Here is a 20003-nt window from a genome sequence, read left to right as displayed (position 1 = left end):
AAAACCATGCATGTATTGGCCTCTGGAGACGATACAGCATGCTTGACTGAGCTTTGTGTGTATTAGTGCAGTCGGGTGTCGTCGTGTCACACATACTTGTTGTCGGCTTTTGAATGATGAAAATCAAAAATTTTAGATATTAGCGTCAATCAGCCGACACGCACACATATAAAGTTCTTGTCAAACAATGCTTGACCGTCGCCAGAGGCCATATGTATCTCTACACAGCTTCGACTGAATCCTGTTCTTGCAACATCGCCGTCTTGCAGGTATTAATGTTAATATGTACATATGTGCGTATGTACAACAGCTGTTGTTGCTGTGTAAGACAAAAATCCAAACCAACCGCGCTGCATATTTATATACTTTTGCACATCTGCTGCACATAGAAATGTGCCTGCAGCAGCATGACAGGGATGTCAAAAGCCACTCAATACCCGCATAAACCCTTTTATGCCAACTCAACTCGCGAACTGGTATAAAAATGAGCTATAAACTGTGAGATAAATATATGTCTAAGCACGCATCACTACGAGTGTAACTCAAAAATTTAGCATCTTGGAGTGCGCTGAGTAAAAAGTAGCAAACACTTATGAGAGTGCATTGGGGAGCGCTTCAAGCTGAGCTCGCATTTACGTACAGGGAATGACTCCAAAACTGGCTTGACACAGTGCCATGGCGCGTGCGATAGCAAAACGTGCAAGCCCTGCGTGCTAAAGTATTAGTGAGTGCGACTACAGCAGTAGCACCAATACTAACGCAACTATAAGCCCACAACAATACCAATACAGCTATAAGTCTGCATCAATACCAACACAGCTGTAAGCACACACCAATACAAACATAGCTATAAGTCTACATCATTACCGACACAACTGCAAGCCCACACCAATACAAGCACACACGCCACTCAAGCCACTCAACTGCTGGCTGACAAACAACTCAAACTCCATGGAATGGCGCGCTATGCTGCCCACCACAGTTTACTCGTATTCGCCTGTCGCATACACAACGTTTTCGTCGTCGTGTTTTTGTATCAGCGTCCGCTGTTGCTCGCAATCAACTAAACAGTTTTAATTTTCAATTCGAAGTGTACGCTTTGTGCTGCGGTGCAACGGCATAATTACAACACACCGAACAAAGTGTGTTCAGGCGGACAGAGATATTTGGACAAAGCCAAGCAAGAACAAGGGCAGGCAGACACACAGCCACCCTCCACCCGCCGAATGAAGTGCAAGTGCGATTGTTTATATATAAACATATAAATCAACAACAACAACAATTATATTAAGTAAATAATCTAAACAAACCCATAGCGACTCGTACGTCAAGCATTGGGAAGTGGTCGACGCCGTGCGTGTGTTCTCTGCGTCCAAACGAAATTCGCAACCTAAATAAAAACAGATGAGATTTATGATGAAGTAAACAATATTGTGTTGGGTTTAATTGTCGATAGGCAAAAATGATTTGAGAATTGTTTAGAGCAAAAATGATGAATGAACTCTGAAAGTGAAGTTGTGTTATGCGCGTGGCGATTAATTTTCAAAATTTACTACTGACCGACAACAACTTTTGTTACGCGAAAGTAATCACAAACTACAGCAACAACAGCAACAGCACCGTGCAACCGCTAAAGCTGTGTGAAAGTGTAATTGGTTGAAAGAGAAAGAGAAAAAAAGAAAAGAAAAAAAAAAATCAAAAAGAAACAATAGAGTAAAACACAACAAACCGCATACCGCATATCGCAAACAAACGAGTACTAAATTTCCAAACGAAAGTATTGCCATTGCGCGTCGCTACAAGCACTGCCTTTTTTTTCGAATTAACAAAATCACATTCGCTAACATTCCCGTAGTAACGACGACCGTTCCTCTTTTTAAATTTTCTTGAAAAATTTGTGTTAACTTTTAATACGCAACAAAGCACGCCAAAATGTTTGATGTATTCGGCTCCGTCAAGGGGCTGCTGAAGATCGATCAGGTCTGCATCGACAACAATGTCTTCCGCATGCACTACAAGGCGACGGTGATCATATTGATTGCCTTCTCGCTGCTCGTCACCTCGCGTCAATACATTGGCGATCCCATCGATTGCATTGTCGATGAGATTCCGCTCGGTGTGATGGACACTTACTGCTGGATTTACTCCACCTTTACCGTACCGGAACGTTTGACGGGCATCACCGGACGTGATGTTGTCCAGCCGGGTGTTGGTTCGCATATAGAGGGTGAAGACGAAGTGAAATATCACAAATACTATCAGTGGGTGTGTTTCGTGCTCTTCTTCCAAGCCATACTCTTCTATGTGCCTCGCTATTTGTGGAAATCATGGGAAGGTGGACGCCTCAAAATGTTGGTTATGGATTTGAATTGTCCCATTGTGAATGATGATTGTAAGAATGATCGCAAGAAGATACTCGTCGAATATTTTATGGGCAATTTGAATCGTCACAACTTCTATGCATTCCGTTTTTTCGTTTGTGAGGCTTTGAATTTTGCCAATGTTATTGGACAAATATTCTTTGTGGATTTCTTTTTGGATGGCGAATTCTCCACATACGGCAGTGATGTGCTGAAATTCACCGAAATGGAACCGGATGAACGTATCGATCCGATGGCACGTGTTTTTCCGAAAGTCACCAAATGCACCTTCCACAAATACGGTCCATCCGGTTCGGTGCAGAAATTCGACGGTCTCTGTGTGTTGCCATTGAATATTGTCAATGAGAAAATCTACGTATTCTTGTGGTTCTGGTTCATCATTTTGAGCATATTGTCTGGCATTTCATTGGTTTATCGCATGGCTGTTATCATTGGACCTAAACTACGTCATTTGCTGTTGCGTGCCCGTTCCCGTTTGGCCGAGAGCGAAGAAGTTGAGGCGGTGGCAAATAAGTGTAATATTGGCGATTGGTTCCTGCTGTATCAGCTGGGCAAGAATATCGATCCATTGATCTACAAGGAGGTGATAGCGGATTTGGCGCGTGAAATGGGCGAACATTCGAGCAGCAAGCAACCATTCGAAGCTTAAATGGCCGCTAATGGGTAAGTGAGCAAGCGAGTAGAAATAACATAGGAATGAGCAGTAGAATATAAGTCGTAGAAAGTATTTCAAATGCAAGTGTATAAACCCTCCGGGGAATCGACAGATTGGCTTCTTCCACTTTGGACGTGAGTTTAACATATTTCTATTATAGCTAACGGGTTTCCAGGTAGCTTCTTAAAATTTGATTAGAAATCTTCCTAAAATTTGATTTCCTATCGATTTATGGCTATAAACTTTTAAGAAAGATTCGCGAAGAGGGGGAAAAAAGGCCAGAGCCGGGTGACCAACTGAAGGTTTCAAAAAAGGTGTCGACCGGAGGGTCAAACTAGCTTGCAGTACTTGTAATATAAACAAATTGTACATCATTTGGCAGGCAGCAGCCGTAGCAGAAAGGCTGGTGCGTGACTACCATTCGGGAGTGCATAGGTTCGAATCTCCGTGCATGAAACTCCTAAATGATGGAAAACGTTTTTTCTAACAGCGATCATCCCTCAACAGACGATGACAATCCTCCGAGTGTATTTCTGCCATGAAGAAGCTCCTCGCAAAAAATAATTTGCCGCTCGGAGTCGGCTTAAAACTTAAGTCGGTCCCTCCATTTGTGGAACAGCGTCAAGACGCGCACCACACTCGGCCAAGCACCTAACAAAAGTGTAAGCGCCAATTAGTTATTGATTTTTTTGTATATAATCTGGCAGCGCTGTTACAGGATTACCAAAATTATTGTTATTTTTATAATTTTTTTCTTTAAACTTTAACAAATAAATAATTTGTTGCGGATTATTCTGTTCTTGCTGATAAGAGAGAGTGAGAGAGAGTTTTTGTTCGCGGATTATTTCTCAAACCATACAGAAAGCATGAGCTTGCAACTCATGTCGTTAACATTTTTTGTTTATATCTTTGTTCACTCCGCTCGGTAGCATAGAGCCTCAAAAAGACTCTTCCATCGCAGACGGTTTTGGGATGTTGGTTTTGCGCCGTCCTATGTGATGTCGGCATCTGCTAACTCACGCAACATCGACCTTTGCCAAGTAGTCTTTGGCCAACCGCGACTTCTGATCTCTTTCGGGTTCCAGTCCAGTGCCATTCTCGTGATGCCTACTGGTGGCTTTCTAAGCGTGTCGGTGACATATGAAAGGGAATTTTCTTAGTTCTAAGCAGAAGTCTTACAAATTTAGTGATCTAAACGGTGTAAGCTGAGTTTCGCAACGCCGCTTATGCTGCATAAGTATAAAGTCTATGACGCGTGAACATTTGAAGTTCCCAAATGCATACATCAAACTATCAATACGCATCACAAACCCAATTTGCTTATCACAGAATTTTATGATGTAAAGCAACCAGTGGTTCTCATAAATTGCATCGCATTAGTTTTCGAATCGCTGTGCTAAGTTGCTAAGACGTTGAAGAAGTTCTCCATATATGCACACAATTTGCGTTATTCTTTGTTCCATTTCCTCTCGTGCTTTTTCTCCAATTTGTATACCTCAAAAACCCTCTATGTTGTTCCACAAGTGGCAGAACTTAAAGTTTTTTGCCGCTTCCTAGCAGCCGTCGATTTTTTATAAAAAGCCTTTTCATGGCAGAAATACACTCGAAGGTTTGCCATTGCCTGCTGAGGAGCGATATATTTTTCCCGTGGTTCCTAGGTGGAACATAGGGCCTCGACAAACAGATTCAATTTGATTTATTTCAAGCTAAAAATTTTATTTGTCTCCTCGAATAGCCTGCTTTCTGCGTTTCTGCATCCACCTGTCGCCTCCAGGTGTTGGCTGGTCTCGCGCGTCTGCGATTCACTCGTGGATTCTAATCCAACGCAGCTTTTGTTATTTCGTCCTGGGGTTTACGCAATGTATGGGCAATTCGCTTCCATTTGCGACGTCGTATTTTGAGGCGGAGCGATAGCTAGTTTCAAAATATTGTTCTTAACATTTCATGGATGTCGAATCCGCTATGAACCCAAATGGGTGGTTATTGTGGTATTAAAGTAACGACCTCCGCTGTATATTCGTACTAAAGCAATTTTTGGATTTTTCTGTGGCAAAGTATGCAGTGAATCTTTAAGAGGAAAGCGAGATAAAAATTAGATTATGTGTGCATAAAGATCCACTTTGGACCACATTTTCTTCTCAAGGTGGATAGATTAGGTTAGAAAAGTCTCGGGCCTAACAAAGAAAACACGTCGTTTTTTATTCAAAATTAGCTTTATTCATCAACGTAATTTTCATCCAGAACAACAATCATTTCAGCGCCGCTCGAACATTTCAATACCACTTTTGTAAAACGATTTATCTTTTGCCCCAAAATCCTCAAAGGGCTCGGTTTCAATGATAACCTACCTCTTCATTCGAGCGAAATTTCTTACCGGCGAGCATTTTTTTTTAGGTCTGCAAACAGCCACTTGTCGCTGGGAGAAAATTCTGGCGAATACGGTGGATCTGGGAGCAATTCGGAGATCAATTCTTGTAGTTTTGCCATTGTTTTGAATGACTTGTGAAACGGCTCGTTGTCTTTATGAAACAAAATTTTTTTCTTTGCCATATGCGGAATTTTTTTTTGCAATTTCTGCCTTCAAGCGCTCGAATTACGCTAGAAAATATTCACTGTTAACGGTATATCCCTTCTCAAAATAATCGACGAATATCACACCATGCACATCCCGAAATACCGAGGCCATAACCATTTCAACCGATTGTTGTGCTTTCGGGCGGCGCTTTGGACGAGGTTCGCCTCCTGATGCCCACTCAGATAACGATCGTTTTGATTCCGGAGTGAAGCGATGGATCCATGTCTCATCTATTGTTACATATCGACACAAAAATTCCGATTTATTACATTTAAACATGGCGGCCAAACACTACTCATAATCATGAACAGCTTCCTGTTTTGGTCAACAGCGAGCAAATGCGGCACTCACTTTGAACAGAGCTTTCTCGTAGTCAAATGCCCATGCAATAATATAAAGACAACACCTTCTTTTGATATCTTTACGATGTCAGCTAACTCACGCAACTTCACTTTTTGATTATTCAAAACTATTTTGTGGATATTTTTGATGTTTTCTGGTGTTATCGTCTTATTTGGACGTCCACTGTTTTTTCGAGGTGCTTCATCGGTGTCTCTACGACCAGGCTTGAAGTCAGCAAACCATCGTTTTATTGTTGTTTCTAATGATGCGGAGTCCGCATAAAACTTTTCAAGCCATGTTTTCAACAGTCTTTGAATTGGGGACCCATTCGGGCGATTATTTCCACCATAAAATTACGAATTTTGCGATATTTGTCCTTAAAGATCGACCTTTTTCTTAATAAAGTTACAATAATTTTAACGCCTTATTCTATCCTTCAAAATTGTACATCTGTCTATTTGATAAAATTCAAAGATGACTTAAAAAAAGTTGCCGTGTGGGAATTATTCACTACTGACATGTAAGCGTCACTTTCGAAATGCCATTTATAATAGTTTTTTACAAGGCGAACCTATTTAAGATGTTATCGGTAAATCAGCTGATTCGTTTTTTTTTTCTTTCGCCGTGGCCATGTGGCTGTCAGCCCCGAATGAAACAAGGCGAATTAATTTTTGTTTTCTACTTCGCCAATACTTTGCTTTGACAATCAAACGTACAAAACACTGTTGTTGGTCAAGTGCCATCACCTTAAAGGTTTCATCGGGTAAAAAAAGTCCTATTTTCAATATTTTTTTTTCTATGCAAAAAATTATTTTTTTAATTCAAACTTTTTTCTGTCTTATAGATACATATTTAAAGAATAATTTCTGAAATGTTCAGCATAACTCCCAACAGGATTATCGAAAATGAAAAAACAAACATAAGCGTTTTAGTTAAGACCATAAACTCGTGTTTGAACGAAGGAAAGAAAAAAAGTGAAAATTGCACTTTTTATTTAAAATTATTATTATTATTTATTACTAATTTTAATTATTACATTTTTTATTATTATGTCAGCTGTTATTATTATTATTCTATTCTGTTATAAAAGTTTTCCTAAAATTTTTAAAATTATTGTTTTTAAAAGTAAAGTTTTGGCTTTTTTTCATTCAGACTTTTATTGTTATATTTTATCATTAAAATTATTGTTGTTAAATTTTCTTAAAACTTTTTTTATCTAAATTTTTATAACAGTTTTTCATTGTTGAAGTTTTTGTAAGAGTTTTTTAGTGTTAAAATTTTTATGATAAAGAAATTTGAGTTAATAATTAGTTTCTAATGGACTTTTTCAATTCAGATTTTTATTATATTTTTTTATCATTAAAATTCGTATCGTTAAAGTTTATTATAATCTTTTTTATTGAAATTTGTATAATATAACAGTTTTGGCTTTATTTTTATTCACATTTGTACTATTATTTTTTATCATTAAAATTATTGTTGTTAAATTTTATAAACAACTTTTTTATTCAAGTTTGTATAACAGTTTTTCATTGTTGAAATTTTTGTGACAGTTTTTTATTGTTAAAACTTTCATGATAAACAAAATTTTCAATTTTAATTAATTTTTAATAGTTTTTTTTCCCTTGAGATTTTTATTATAATTTTTTATCATTAAAATTCTCATTATTAAATTTTTTTTTATAACTGATTTGGTTTTTTTCATTCAGATTTGTATTATGTTTGTTTATCATTAAAATTATTGTAGTTAAATTTTATTAACATTTTTTTTTATTGAAATGTTTATAACAGTTTCTCATTATTGAAATTTTTGTAAGAGTTTTTTTTTATTTTTTATATAATTCTATTAATTAATTTTTAATGGCTTTTTTGTTGTTAAATTTTATTAAATTTTTTTATTGGAATTTTTATTAAAAAAAAAATAATTCTTAAGTTATTTTTAAAATTATTATTTTTTTTTAATTAGAATTCTCATTATTAATTCCTATTATTAAAATTTTTGTTGTAATTAAAATTATATAAAAATTTAGTAAATTCTGTTATTATATTAAAATTTTGGTTCTAATTAAAAATAAAAATTTGTATTAAGCTTTTTATTTTTTTTATTAAACTTTTCTTTTGTATTTATACTTTTGATTATTAAAATATTTTTATTAGGTTTTTAATAAAATTGTTACTATTATTTTTCCTTGTAACAATTTTATAATATTTTTTTACTAAAATAAAGTTTATTTTTGTAGCAAATATTTCTAATTAAAAATAAAAATTTGCATTACATTTTTTATTTTTTTCTATTAAAATTTTTTTTATTAATACTTATTTTTATTAAAATCTTTTCTTGAGGTTTTTAATAAAATTTTTAGTATTATGTTTCGTTGTTACAAATTTATAATTTTTTTATGTACTAATATTATAATAAAGTTTGTTTTTATTAGATTGTTTTTTTTTGTAGCAAAGACTTCTAGTTTTCATAAAAAATTTTATTTGTTTCTTGTTAAACTTTTTATTGTATTAATGCCTATCATTAGTAAAATCTTTTCATTAGGTTTTTAATAAAATATTTACTATTACTTTTCTTTGTTACAAATTTATTATTTTTTTTTGTACTTAAATATAATAAAGTCTATTTTGATTACATTTTTTGTAGCAAATATTATTTTTCCTTTTCTCAATTTTATAATTTTTTTTGAGTACTAAAATATAATAAAGTTTATTTTTATTTAATTTTTGTTTTTCTAGCAAAGATTTCTTTACTTTTATTTAAATTTTTATTTTAGTTTATTATTAAACATTTTTTAAAGAGAAAATAGAAATAGTTCATTTTTATAAACATATTTTTTTATTAAAAAGTTTTTCTAAAATTTTTCCATATCAAAAATTGTATTTTCTTTTCCTACTTTCACACATTTGGAATAAAGATATGTATACATGTAGTTACATATGTACGGTCAGCGTCAAAAGAAAGTCTACACCACATATTTGGATAAATTTTGACAATTTAATTAATTTTATTTTGTAATTTCAATTATTTTTTTATAAAAATGTAGGTCGTACTGCAACAAAAACCATATGAACAAAGTTTCCTACTTTTTATAAAATTTGTAAAAACTCCGCAAATTTTCAACAAAATGTCAAATTTTTTACTTAGAATTTCAGCAAATTTTCTGGTATGCAGTTTTATTTTATTTTTTGTTTTTTATTTTAGTTTTATAGATCATTAAAGTTTTATAGATCATTAAATAATAAAATGGTTTCTTTTGACGTCGACTGTATATGAATTTAAAGTACCGCGTCCCGGCAAATCTGCCATTGCTTGCCACAGAAATGCAGTGCTACATTCGCACTTTAGTAGTTCTCCACAAGTGGGCATTTTTAGTACTATTCCATTTCGCGGTCCAACGGCGAGCGAGCGAGCAAACATTTTCTCACAAATAAATAAACTCAAAAAAGTTGCGCTCAATTATGTTCAATTGCTTTCAAGAGTGCACAGCTAAAAATACATGCAAACGCAAAGTTTTGTGACACAAACACAATCAAGGCGTTATGCTGCACGTACACAACGATAATGGCAATGAGACAAAAGAGTCACCCCTGGTATTACGCACAGCGACAGCGCTCACTGGTTGAGCGATAATTTCTTGGTGGGGGTGAATGTGTGCTTGCTGGCTAGCGGAGTTGTGAACAGCGAACGAGTGGCTTTTATATGGCACGTTGGCGTTTAGATGCTTCACTCAAAAAGCAATTATTTTTTGGTTTTTCTGTGTTTTTCATTATATTTTTGTGCACTTTATTTTAATTTGTATGATTTACTATGCTTGATGGAGCTTTTTTGGTTTGCTGTGCTTTTTAACTTTTTTACGTTTATTGCAACTGTTTTTAGGGTTTTTATTTTTTATTTTGTTTTTGTATTTTTTTTTATTTTTTATTTTACCTTTTTTTATTTTTTTTTTACCTGTTTTTAATTTTTATTTTTTTTATCTGTTTTTAATTTTTTTTTTTTATCTTTTTTTAAATTTTTATTTTTTTTTTTATCTTCTGTTTATTTGTTTTTTTACATTTACGCATACAACGCGTTTTTTCTGCCGCTCATGCACTTTGGCCTCTCACGTCAGCCACGACGTTGTACGTGCTTCTTCCACCACCGCAAGCACCTCTGCTAACTATCAGCTGCTTGCCTCTTCCGTGGCATATCATCTGCCATCCAAGTGCTGATTACAAAACTTGCAAGTACTAATGCGCGGCAATAATCGCCGCCGCGCGTGCGCATAAAAGTGATGGTTTTTCATTTTACAGCTGCATTGCCTGCCACTTTGGAGCAGTGAACCCTATCAATATTACCTACCGGCTTACCCGTGCGCTTGACTACTATGCATTATATGTGCATATATATGTGTGTATGTATGCGTGCATGTATGTATGTATGCAAGTATGTATGTGTGTATGTACGCATTTACAGCAGCAGCATTTTGTTGCGCGACAGTAGTGCCGATTGCTGCAATTGCAACTTTTATTTTCAAACTACCACCACTCACGCGCTGCCTAAATTACACCAAGCAATTTGGCTTTATTGGAAGCACTTAAATATACATACCCACGTACATACATATAAGCTGCCTGTAGGTAGGTGTGTGCATATGTTTGTAGGCTTCTTAGCTTGCTCTACGGTATTTTGTCTTCACCGGACATTTGTTTGCGTAGTTAGTGAAGTGCTTCAGTGCTTCGATGGTTTGCTGGTTTGCTGGTTCGCTGGCTTCTTCTTCATTCTTTTGCCTTCCACTGCTGAAATATTCTGTTTCCATGTGAAATTCATCGTCGTGGCTCAACTATTGAGGTGCGCGCACTGCTCTTCACCTTTAGAAGTGTACATTTTTCTACATACACACACAGATATGCGCATGTGTTTGTGCTGCGAAACTGGTTTGACAGACTCGTTTAAATTTTTTAAACAATTTTGTTTTTTTGTTCATGGCACAGACCAGAAAAGGGGTAAAAGGAAATAAAAATATATGTTTTGTAGCAACAAGTTCATGGCTTTAAGATGTTCCGATCCGTAACGCTAGTGCAGCAGCGGGTTATATAAAAAATGCAAAACAAAAAAACGAAGAAAAAAATCATACAAATAAATGAAAAAATTAAAGCAAGTGGCAAGCAATAAAAATTTATATGCAAATGCCAAGCTGAGCAGTAGTGGTTGTGAAGGGTTCGGTTCGGCATGGAAAATATGCAAACGACACTTAGCAGACAGGTCTTAAGTCGCTAGATTGGGTCTACTTGTGCTTATGTATATTTGTATGTGTGTATGTATGTATGTATGCATGTATGTATGTATGTATGTATGTATGTATATATGCATGTATGCACCTATATATGCATGGGTGTACATATGTAAAAGTCTCTACTCAAAACTAACCTGTCGGACTAGCAACAAACATCATCCAAATGTACTTAACCACACACACTCACTTATGTACGTATGTGTGTGTGTAATGTATGTGAATTTGTATTTTTTCATATTTTTTATTTCTTTTTTGTTTCACATTTTTATTTTTTTTATTTTTTTTCTTGCGTCAGACTACACAATAAGTAGGATTCGTTGGGTATCAAGTGTTCGGCTACTTGTATTTAGCAGTCAGCTCGTCTACAGGTAGCCGCAGCAGCAGCAGCCGTGGCATTCTTCTTACCTAAACCACCACCACCATCACTTACCTCTTATGGACAGACTTGAGCTGCTTGTAAATCCCATTTACATACATATTTTTTCATTTTCGTTTTGCAAATGTCATCAATATGCGAAGGTGTGGGAATGAAAGTGTCGAGTTATGTTTTTGTATTCCTTTTCTTTTTTTGTTTTTTTCCCCCTTTTTTTATTTGGCTATAATCAGGTCTTGCATACGTTTTATGCTCACACGAAGCAGGTCTTCTTGGTACTTTTAGCTGTGGTTTAGTTGACCAGGCGTTTGAATGTTTCTTCGCAATAAAATTGAATCGTAAAGTTTATTAGTTTGCTTTCACAAGAAGTTGAAAGTCATATCTGAAATGACGAAGTTAAAGTCATATTTACAAAAAATTATTATTTTGGTCACAAAATTAGGCACCTATGGCAGGTTTACAAAAATACGAATGCGAGTACCTGCCTGCATATGTATGTATGTATGTACATACAGTTGCTCACAAAATAATAGGAGTGCTGGCATTAAATATATGAAATATTAAATTTTTTATAAAAGTACGATTTTATTTAAAAGCAAATTGTGGCACAAAATGAATCGCTCGAGTTGTATTTATTTTTCCACGATTCACATATTTTAACCAAAGATAAAGTGTTCGAAACAAGCACTAAAATCAAATTACGATTACGAACCGGAAAAATGGATCTCAAATGCATAACTTATGAAGCAGAGTAAGCAAAAACCCATTAACATTGAAATCAGAGCAGGAAAGTTCAGATGGCTGGGACAGGCCCTCCAGAAAACCAAATATTCTCTTAGTTGGGTGTCACCAGACCCACAGGTTCTTGGCCCATATGTATTCGTTCTGAATTGACAGCGAATCAGAATGAATCAGTTGACAGCGCTCTAATATGGAACCAGCTGAAGTCTTTAGCGAGCAATCGAGCGTCTTCGATACGGCGTAAAATCACTAATAAATAATAATAATTCCACATTAAATGGCTAAACATAAATTTAACCTCTTGTGTAAAGATCTTGTGATTTCGTATGTAATTTCATTCTAAGAAAAATTAAAATACATATTAATAAAATTTACGCTTTATACAAACATCTTAAAAATATCAAAAATTGCTTTGCGGCCTCCCTAAATACAGAACTTTCGAAGAAGAAAGTAGAAAAATAACGAACGTTTTTTTGGTGGCGCAAAATTAATCACTCATTGTGTTTTTAAATAGCTATTTTACTAAATAAAAGTCGATGATTTTAATTGGAAACTTTTCAAATTTTCCAGGCCTTCAAAGAAATAATCGCAAAGATATTTCCCACGGCTTCTTTGAAGTGCAGGAAATGCACAGACGAGATATTGTACCCAAACAATATCTTTTTCATCTTCACAGCTGCTGCAGAAGTCACTGTGAGGTAGACCCATTTTCCTGGCTAAGGGTGCCAATAGTGCAGTAGTCCGTTGCAACACCTGTGAGGAGATGCAGGTAGCTGATCTGTTGTGCCCAAGCAAACATTTTGTCCTTTTAAGATTAAGTTTTGGCCAGAACGATTTGGAGACCCTACAGTTAGTACTCAGAGACGACCTTCTACTGGTTTCCGTGATTCCGCTCAAGTCAATTCGTTTAAAGAAATTTGTATGTCCTCTGCCACTCGCTGAAGGTCAAACTTAGAGTATTTTACCCCCACACAAGATAAGACACTTTCATATGACTCAATATTTGCTAGTTGATGTTGTAACTGTATAAATATTCCCCATTAATGTTTGGGTAAGCTGCTGGAGGAGTGACAGTCCTTGGCCAGGTAACCGTATTTATACCGTTCCGGTAACAAAGAACAGACAGTCATGTGAAGGACCCAGCATCTGCTCATGCGGTTCCCCAATATGCCTACCAGTCAAGTTTAAAAGTTTATAATTTTGTCTAATTTAAGTTAGTTATTTTTGTCAGTATTAAATTAGAACTGGCAGGAAGTCGCTCCTTTACTCAAAAAACCTGTGCCAGGGAACACTTTTGAGAGAGGAACTGAGAGACTTTCCTAGTCAGAAGTTACAGATTTAGTTAGGAGTTTTTCTTCCGACAAGTTCATGAAAAGTGTCAAAGGATGAGCTGTGGGTCATTTGTTAACAAAATAAAAAAATAAAAAATTAGGTAGGTTAAATTTGATGCAAAGTTTAAAACTTTGAGTTATACTATTGTATTTACTTGAATTGCTTACTCGAAACACACTTTATGACCAATTGAAGTTTCAGTCAGTCGGGTCTATGCATATTTTTTGTAGCGCTTCAAGTTAGACATAAGTTAACAGTTACATTTACAAACGTACATATAAGTCAGTACGTGAGATACTCTATTATACACACGTATAATTCGTAATGAAACTAAGTCAAAGCCTCCAGTATGGCAACGTAAATCTTATCAATGCAAAAAATATATAATAAGAAAAAAATAAAAATTCGCCAAAGGGCGATTGACCCATTTTTACAAGCTTTAACAACCATATCGAACGCTGAGGAAGCATTCAACACGTTTTAGTATGGATACGTGAGAAGCGAATCAGTTTCAGAGCAATTATTCAAACGGAAGTGTGCGATATGACTCATTCTTCAGATGCCTTTTTCTTTAGAAATTCAATCAATGAAGTCCCACACTGAGGTAGTGAAAAAAAGTGATTTTTTATTTTGTTTGAAGGAAAGTAAATAAGAAGGGCTAAAACTAGACCAGAACTGATTTATTCAAATATGATTTAAAAGAAATTGCTTCTCCGAATACGATGTGAGTAAGCCATTGGCTGAATGGTTTAGGTGTTTGGAGGAAGCAAAGAACTCTACATTTTTAAGGCTTGTAGCAATTTTGTAAACAGCTTAAAGTACAACGAAAATTCATTTAGTAAAAGATCTCCCGATAAGAGATTTGTAGGTTCCGATTTTTTCTTGTCAAGAGACCGCTTCACTTCTCAATTGCCCACTCAGTACCAGGGGGCAGTTGTGGCAAAAACTGACTTTACTGTATTTTTAATTATTTGAATTACTCATAATTTTATGCGGCGAATATAATTTAATTTTGAATATAAAAAATTTCGAATATAATTTCATGCTGCGAATATACCATAAAGGGTTTGGAATGTAAAGTATTTTCAAAATGAAACTAGAAACCAATTTCTGTTTAAGATTTTTTACAAATTATCAAAACTCAACAACCTAATTTCAAAAAAAAAAATAAAAAAATATATGAAACTTGAAAGTTTTTTTCGTTTACCAAATTTTACAAAATATCAAAAACCACAGTCCCAATTTTTAAAAAAGGTTAAAAAACAAATTTTTTTTTTAAATATTAAATTTGAAAGAATATTTCGTTTGTTTAAATTTTTTTTACACAATATTCAAAACCAATAGGATGTTTTAAAAAATAAAAGAAAAAAAACATGTTTTAATAAAAAAAAATGTACAATATTTAACAAATTTTACAAAATATAAAAAAACCAAAGTCCCAATTTAAAAAAAAATTAAAATATATAAAACTAAAGAGTTTTTTGGTTAAATTTTTTTACAAAATATCCAATACAAATAAATAAATAAATAAATAAAATTAAATAAAAACAAAAGAAAAAAGGGAAAAAACTTGAAAAAGATTTTCGTTTGCTATTTTTTAAAAAATATCAAACATTAATATCCAAACTTAAAAAAAAAATTTAATTTAAATTTAAAAAAAATTTAAAACTAAAAAAAAAATTTAATTTTTTTAAATAAAAAAAGGTGAAAACATTAAAAAAAGACTTGAAAGAATTTTTTTTAACAACTTTTACAAAATATCAAAAACCAAGGTTCCAATTTTTAAAAAAGTCAAAACCAAATAAAAAAATAAAATAAAAAATTTCCAAATTTTACAAAATAAAAACAAAAATCCAACCTAATTCAAACAAAAATAAAAAAAATATAAAACTTGAAAGAGTTTTTTGGTTAAAATTTTGTACAAAATATCCAGAATCAGCATCCCAACTTAAAAACAAATTTTAAAATTAAAAAAATTAAAATTTTAAAAATTTAAAATTAAAATTTGTTTTTGTTTTAATAAAAAAATGAAAACATTAAAAAAAAAATAAAAAAAAATTAAAAATGAAAAATAAGAAAAACTGTAAAGAATTTTTTGTTTTACAACTTTTACAAAATATCAAAAGCCACAGTCCCAATTTTTAAAGTTAAAAAAATAAAACAAGGAAAAGAAAATTAAAAAAAAATTAAAAAATAAATTAAAAAAAAATTAAAAAAAATATATATATAGAACTTGGAAGGAATTTGTTGTTTGACAACTCTAACAATATATCAAAAACTAAAGTTCCAATGTTTAAAAAAGTTTTTTTTTTTTTTTTTTTTTTTTTTTTGTTTGTCGTTTATTTGCAATCTATTTTTAAAATAATAAGCAAATTATCTAACTATTAAAGTTAAAACAAAATTAAAAAAAAATTAAAAAAAAAAATTAAAAAAAAAAAAATATCAAAAATTTAAAAAAAATTTAAAACTTGAAAGAATTTTTTGATTAAAATTTTTAACAAAGTATCCAAAATCAACTTCCAAATTGAAAAAAAAAATTGAATTTGTTTTGTTTTTAAATAAAAAAATTAAAGAACACTAAAATAATTAAAAAAAATTAAAAAAAAATTAAAAAAAGGAAAAAAGGAAAAACTTGAAAGAATCTTTTGTTTAACAACTTTTACAAAATATCATAAATCAAAGTCCCGATTTTTAAAAAACTTAGAAAGAAAATAAAAATAAATTAAAAAAAAAAGAAAAATTAAAAAAAAATATAAAGAAAATTAAAAAAAAGTAAAGAAAATTAAAAAAGAAAATTAAAAATAAAAAAAGTAAAAAATTAAAACAAGTTAATTGAAAAAAAAAATTAAAAATTAAAATTAGAAAAAAATATAAAACGTGGAAGAAATTAGTTCTTTAACAAATTTTACGAAATATCAAAAAAATATAAAGCTCGGAAAGAATTTGTTGTTTAACAACTCTTGCAAAAAGTTAAAAAAAATAAAAAAATTGGAAACAAAATTAAAAAAAAGGAAAAACTTTGAAGAATTTTTTGTTTAACAATTTTTACAAAATATCAAAAGCTAAAGTCCCGATTTTTAAAAAATTAAAAAAAAAATTAAGAAAATTAAAATATAAAAAAAGATATACAGTAGGTTCTGTTTTTATGCGGCTTTTTTTTATGCGGTTTTGAAATAGTGCGGTTTTTTTTTAAATTACAAAATGCATGTCGACCTATCGGGAATTGTACAGATAAACAAGATTCTAAACCAGCTAAGCAAAAACTCATCACAGATTACATCAGAAATGCTAACCCTACAAGTATGGAACCGCCTGCATAACCATCTAGATCAGACGTGCACATTTCCTCAAGTGACGGAAGTGATTTTACGCCAAATCCTAAACGAGTGCGCAACATGCGGGTATTGTCTGATTCTATTTCTGACGATGTAAATTTATTTTTCCATTCTGACGTTTCTTAAATAAAGATATAATTTTCAAAAATACAATCTTTTGTTTATGCGATTTTATTTAATTATTTCAGATTTATGCGGTTTTAGCACTTTGAAACGTATCTATAATTTTACTATAGAACTAGTAGCTTTTTTTATGCTGTTTCTTGCGGAACGTATCTACCGCATAAAAACAGAACCTACTGTATAAAACTTGGAAAGAATTTGTTGTTTAACAAATTTTACAAAATATAAAAAAATAAAACTTTCAAAGAATTTGTTATTTAACAACATGACAAACAACAAAATGTCAAAAACCAAAGTCGCTATTGTTAAAAAAGTTAAACAAAAATTCTTTTTATTTTTTCGATTAAAAAAGTATACAAAATTTCCAAAAAATTGGTTGTATGCAATATCTCTGGTACACTTTGTTTGCATTTAGATTAAGGGATTTTCGTTATATTTAATAAGTAATAATACATCAACGTCTTGTAAGATAAAATTCGAACATACATATGTTCGCTAATAACTCTTCACAGAATGCTCCGATTAGCCTAGGGTTTTTTGTATTTTGACGCTTATTTCCCCCGAAAGGTCTTTTATGCTATAAATTTCGTAAACCTACAAAAGACGCGAGTCTATAAACCAGAATGAGGTAAAAATTCATAAAATTTATTTTCAAACTGCCACAAATCGAAAATGAGTCAACCGATTCGATTACTGTTTTTTTTTTGCTATAAAGCTATGAAATATTTGCTATTACTCTGCATTAATGAAATTTGTCAAAAATTTCCTTTTATTAGTAAAATTTTGAAAACAAAAGTAACATTTGCAAAAAAAAAAGAACAAAAAAAATGTATAAATAATATAATATAAAAAATATAATATAAAAAAAACAAAATTTATATAATAAATTAACAAAAAAGTAATTGCGCAAAAATTAGTAAATTAAAGTAGCTTTATTTATACAATAAATTAAGAAAAAAGTAAGCATTGAAATCATTGCGAAAAAAGCACTTAGCGCTACGATTTGCATGCACTGTGTGTATATTATCACTCACCATGTAGCAAAATATTTATTGACGTTATCTTATCGTTAGTTGAACAAGTGCTTGTCGCAAGTAGTTTATGATGTTGCAAACACACATTACGAATATCTCAATTGTTAGTATATTTGCACGCGTTTACCAGCACTAACAAGCCACAAACGCTAAGGAACAAATTAGAACAGTGTAGCAAGAAAAAAGAAACATTTCGTTGAGATCATTTTATTGTCGACGCCGACATTTCAATTTCAATTACAAAACACTTGACAAAATTCTTTCCAAATGACTTATGGACCGCCGTTGCCGCTTGTTTTTTGATTGCCTTGCCTGTTGGTTGCGCATCTGTAGCTGAGTCTATTTATTAGTGTGAGCGCTAATGGCATCAGCAACGGCTGGTTTGAGTAACAAATGTACAAGATTTCTTGTGGTGTTATTGTTGTTGACCTTTTTTTTTTTTTTTTTTTATTTATTTTGTTTATTTCTTTTTTTTTTTTTTTACACAGCAAATGCTTAAGGCGTTAATTGTGGTATGGTCGCCGAAACAGCCTCTCGCGATAATGCCGAAAGTAATAATATTTTTTGGGTATGTTTTTGTTTTCTTCTCGAAATATGCTCTAAATTGGCCGCTTGCTCTACTACTTATCAGCTAAAAAGTATAAGCTTTTAATTAGTAACATAGAAGCAAGAGCGAGGCTTCACTATCGGTTAATAATTAAAAAAAAAAAAAAAAAATTGCTCTGAGCAGGGAAGTGTTTCTTGAGTGGGCTGTAAAAATTGTGTAGTCCACAATTTTTCGATAATATTTTTATAGAGTGAAATTATTTCATTTGTACTTTATTTATAGCCTGCTGAATGTCATTGTTTGATTGCTCCAAAAACAAATTTAGATCAGTAGGCAAATTGCTTGTTTGGCTGGCAGATTCTTCGAACAAAGCCCAGCCCGATGAATGAGCGAATGTGAAATTCATTGGTTTTTATGTTTGTTTGCTGGAATTCATATACTTATGTATGCGTGTGTATAATTTCTTTTCGTGCTGATTGTATGAATGAATCACACGCGCTATGTGCAGATTAATATGTGATTAATAAGTGAACGCAGTGTTTGCTTGCCGGTACGTGCGTGTATGTGTGTGTGTACGCGTGTGTGTACGGCAAATGTTGCGCTTGCGTGCCTTTCATGAATTATCAGCAAATTTAGCTCAATGAGCAGCAGCTTAGCCAAGTGACATAAATATTGCGCATAACTGCCTACATACTTTTGTGTATATAAATACATACAGACATACATACATAGGTACATGCATGCATATGTACATATGGTACATGCAAGGCATAGAATGTTGTTGTGTTTGTTAAATATTTCTTAATTAGAATCGGTGTAGAACTTAACTAGAAGCATTCATTCATAGTTTTCATTTCATATATTACATACATACATACACTTGCGTTCATAATAAGAGCAGCGCGACGCATTGCACAGTTTTGATTATTTATTAATTTTTTTTATTTGTTTTATTTTAATTTATTTTTTATTTCTTTATTTTTTAATTTTCTTTAATTGTTATGTTTTTTTTTATAACACGCACATTTTCGTGCGACGTGGCCCCACAACATGTTTTATGATCTCCCAGGCCATGTCGCATGAAAATGTGCGACAGTAATTTTTTGTAGTTTTTGAGTTGTATTTGATATTTTTGGTTTATTTTACTTAGTTTTCCACCAGGAAGCGAAGGCAACGAGCTTTTGAAAAACCTCTTGCTGTTATTGATTACAACAAAGCCAAATTAGGTGTTGATATATCCGATCAAATGACCGCCGACGCCACCACTCTTAGAAGAGGCGTTAAGTGGT

At 32.5% G+C, this 20003-nt stretch overlaps 1 protein-coding gene across 1 annotated transcript in view; it reads left to right on the top strand.

Moving 5' to 3' along the window:
• The first annotated feature begins 988 nt into the window (after window positions 1-988).
• LOC128857073 (innexin inx2) overlaps window positions 989-20003 on the top strand; it is a 34181-nt gene continuing 15166 nt past the window's right edge. Inside the window, exon 1 of the mRNA XM_054092636.1 lies at window positions 989-3044. Within this exon, the coding sequence (XP_053948611.1) occupies window positions 1933-3030 (1098 nt within the window). The 5' untranslated portion in view covers window positions 989-1932 and the 3' untranslated portion in view covers window positions 3031-3044. The remainder of the gene's footprint in view (window positions 3045-20003) is intronic.

The sequence above is a fragment of the Anastrepha ludens genome, chromosome 3 (assembly GCF_028408465.1).
Source record: "Anastrepha ludens isolate Willacy chromosome 3, idAnaLude1.1, whole genome shotgun sequence".
In the NCBI taxonomy this organism is placed as follows: domain Eukaryota; kingdom Metazoa; phylum Arthropoda; class Insecta; order Diptera; family Tephritidae; genus Anastrepha; species Anastrepha ludens.
This window is presented reverse-complemented; position numbering and strand designations above follow the sequence as displayed.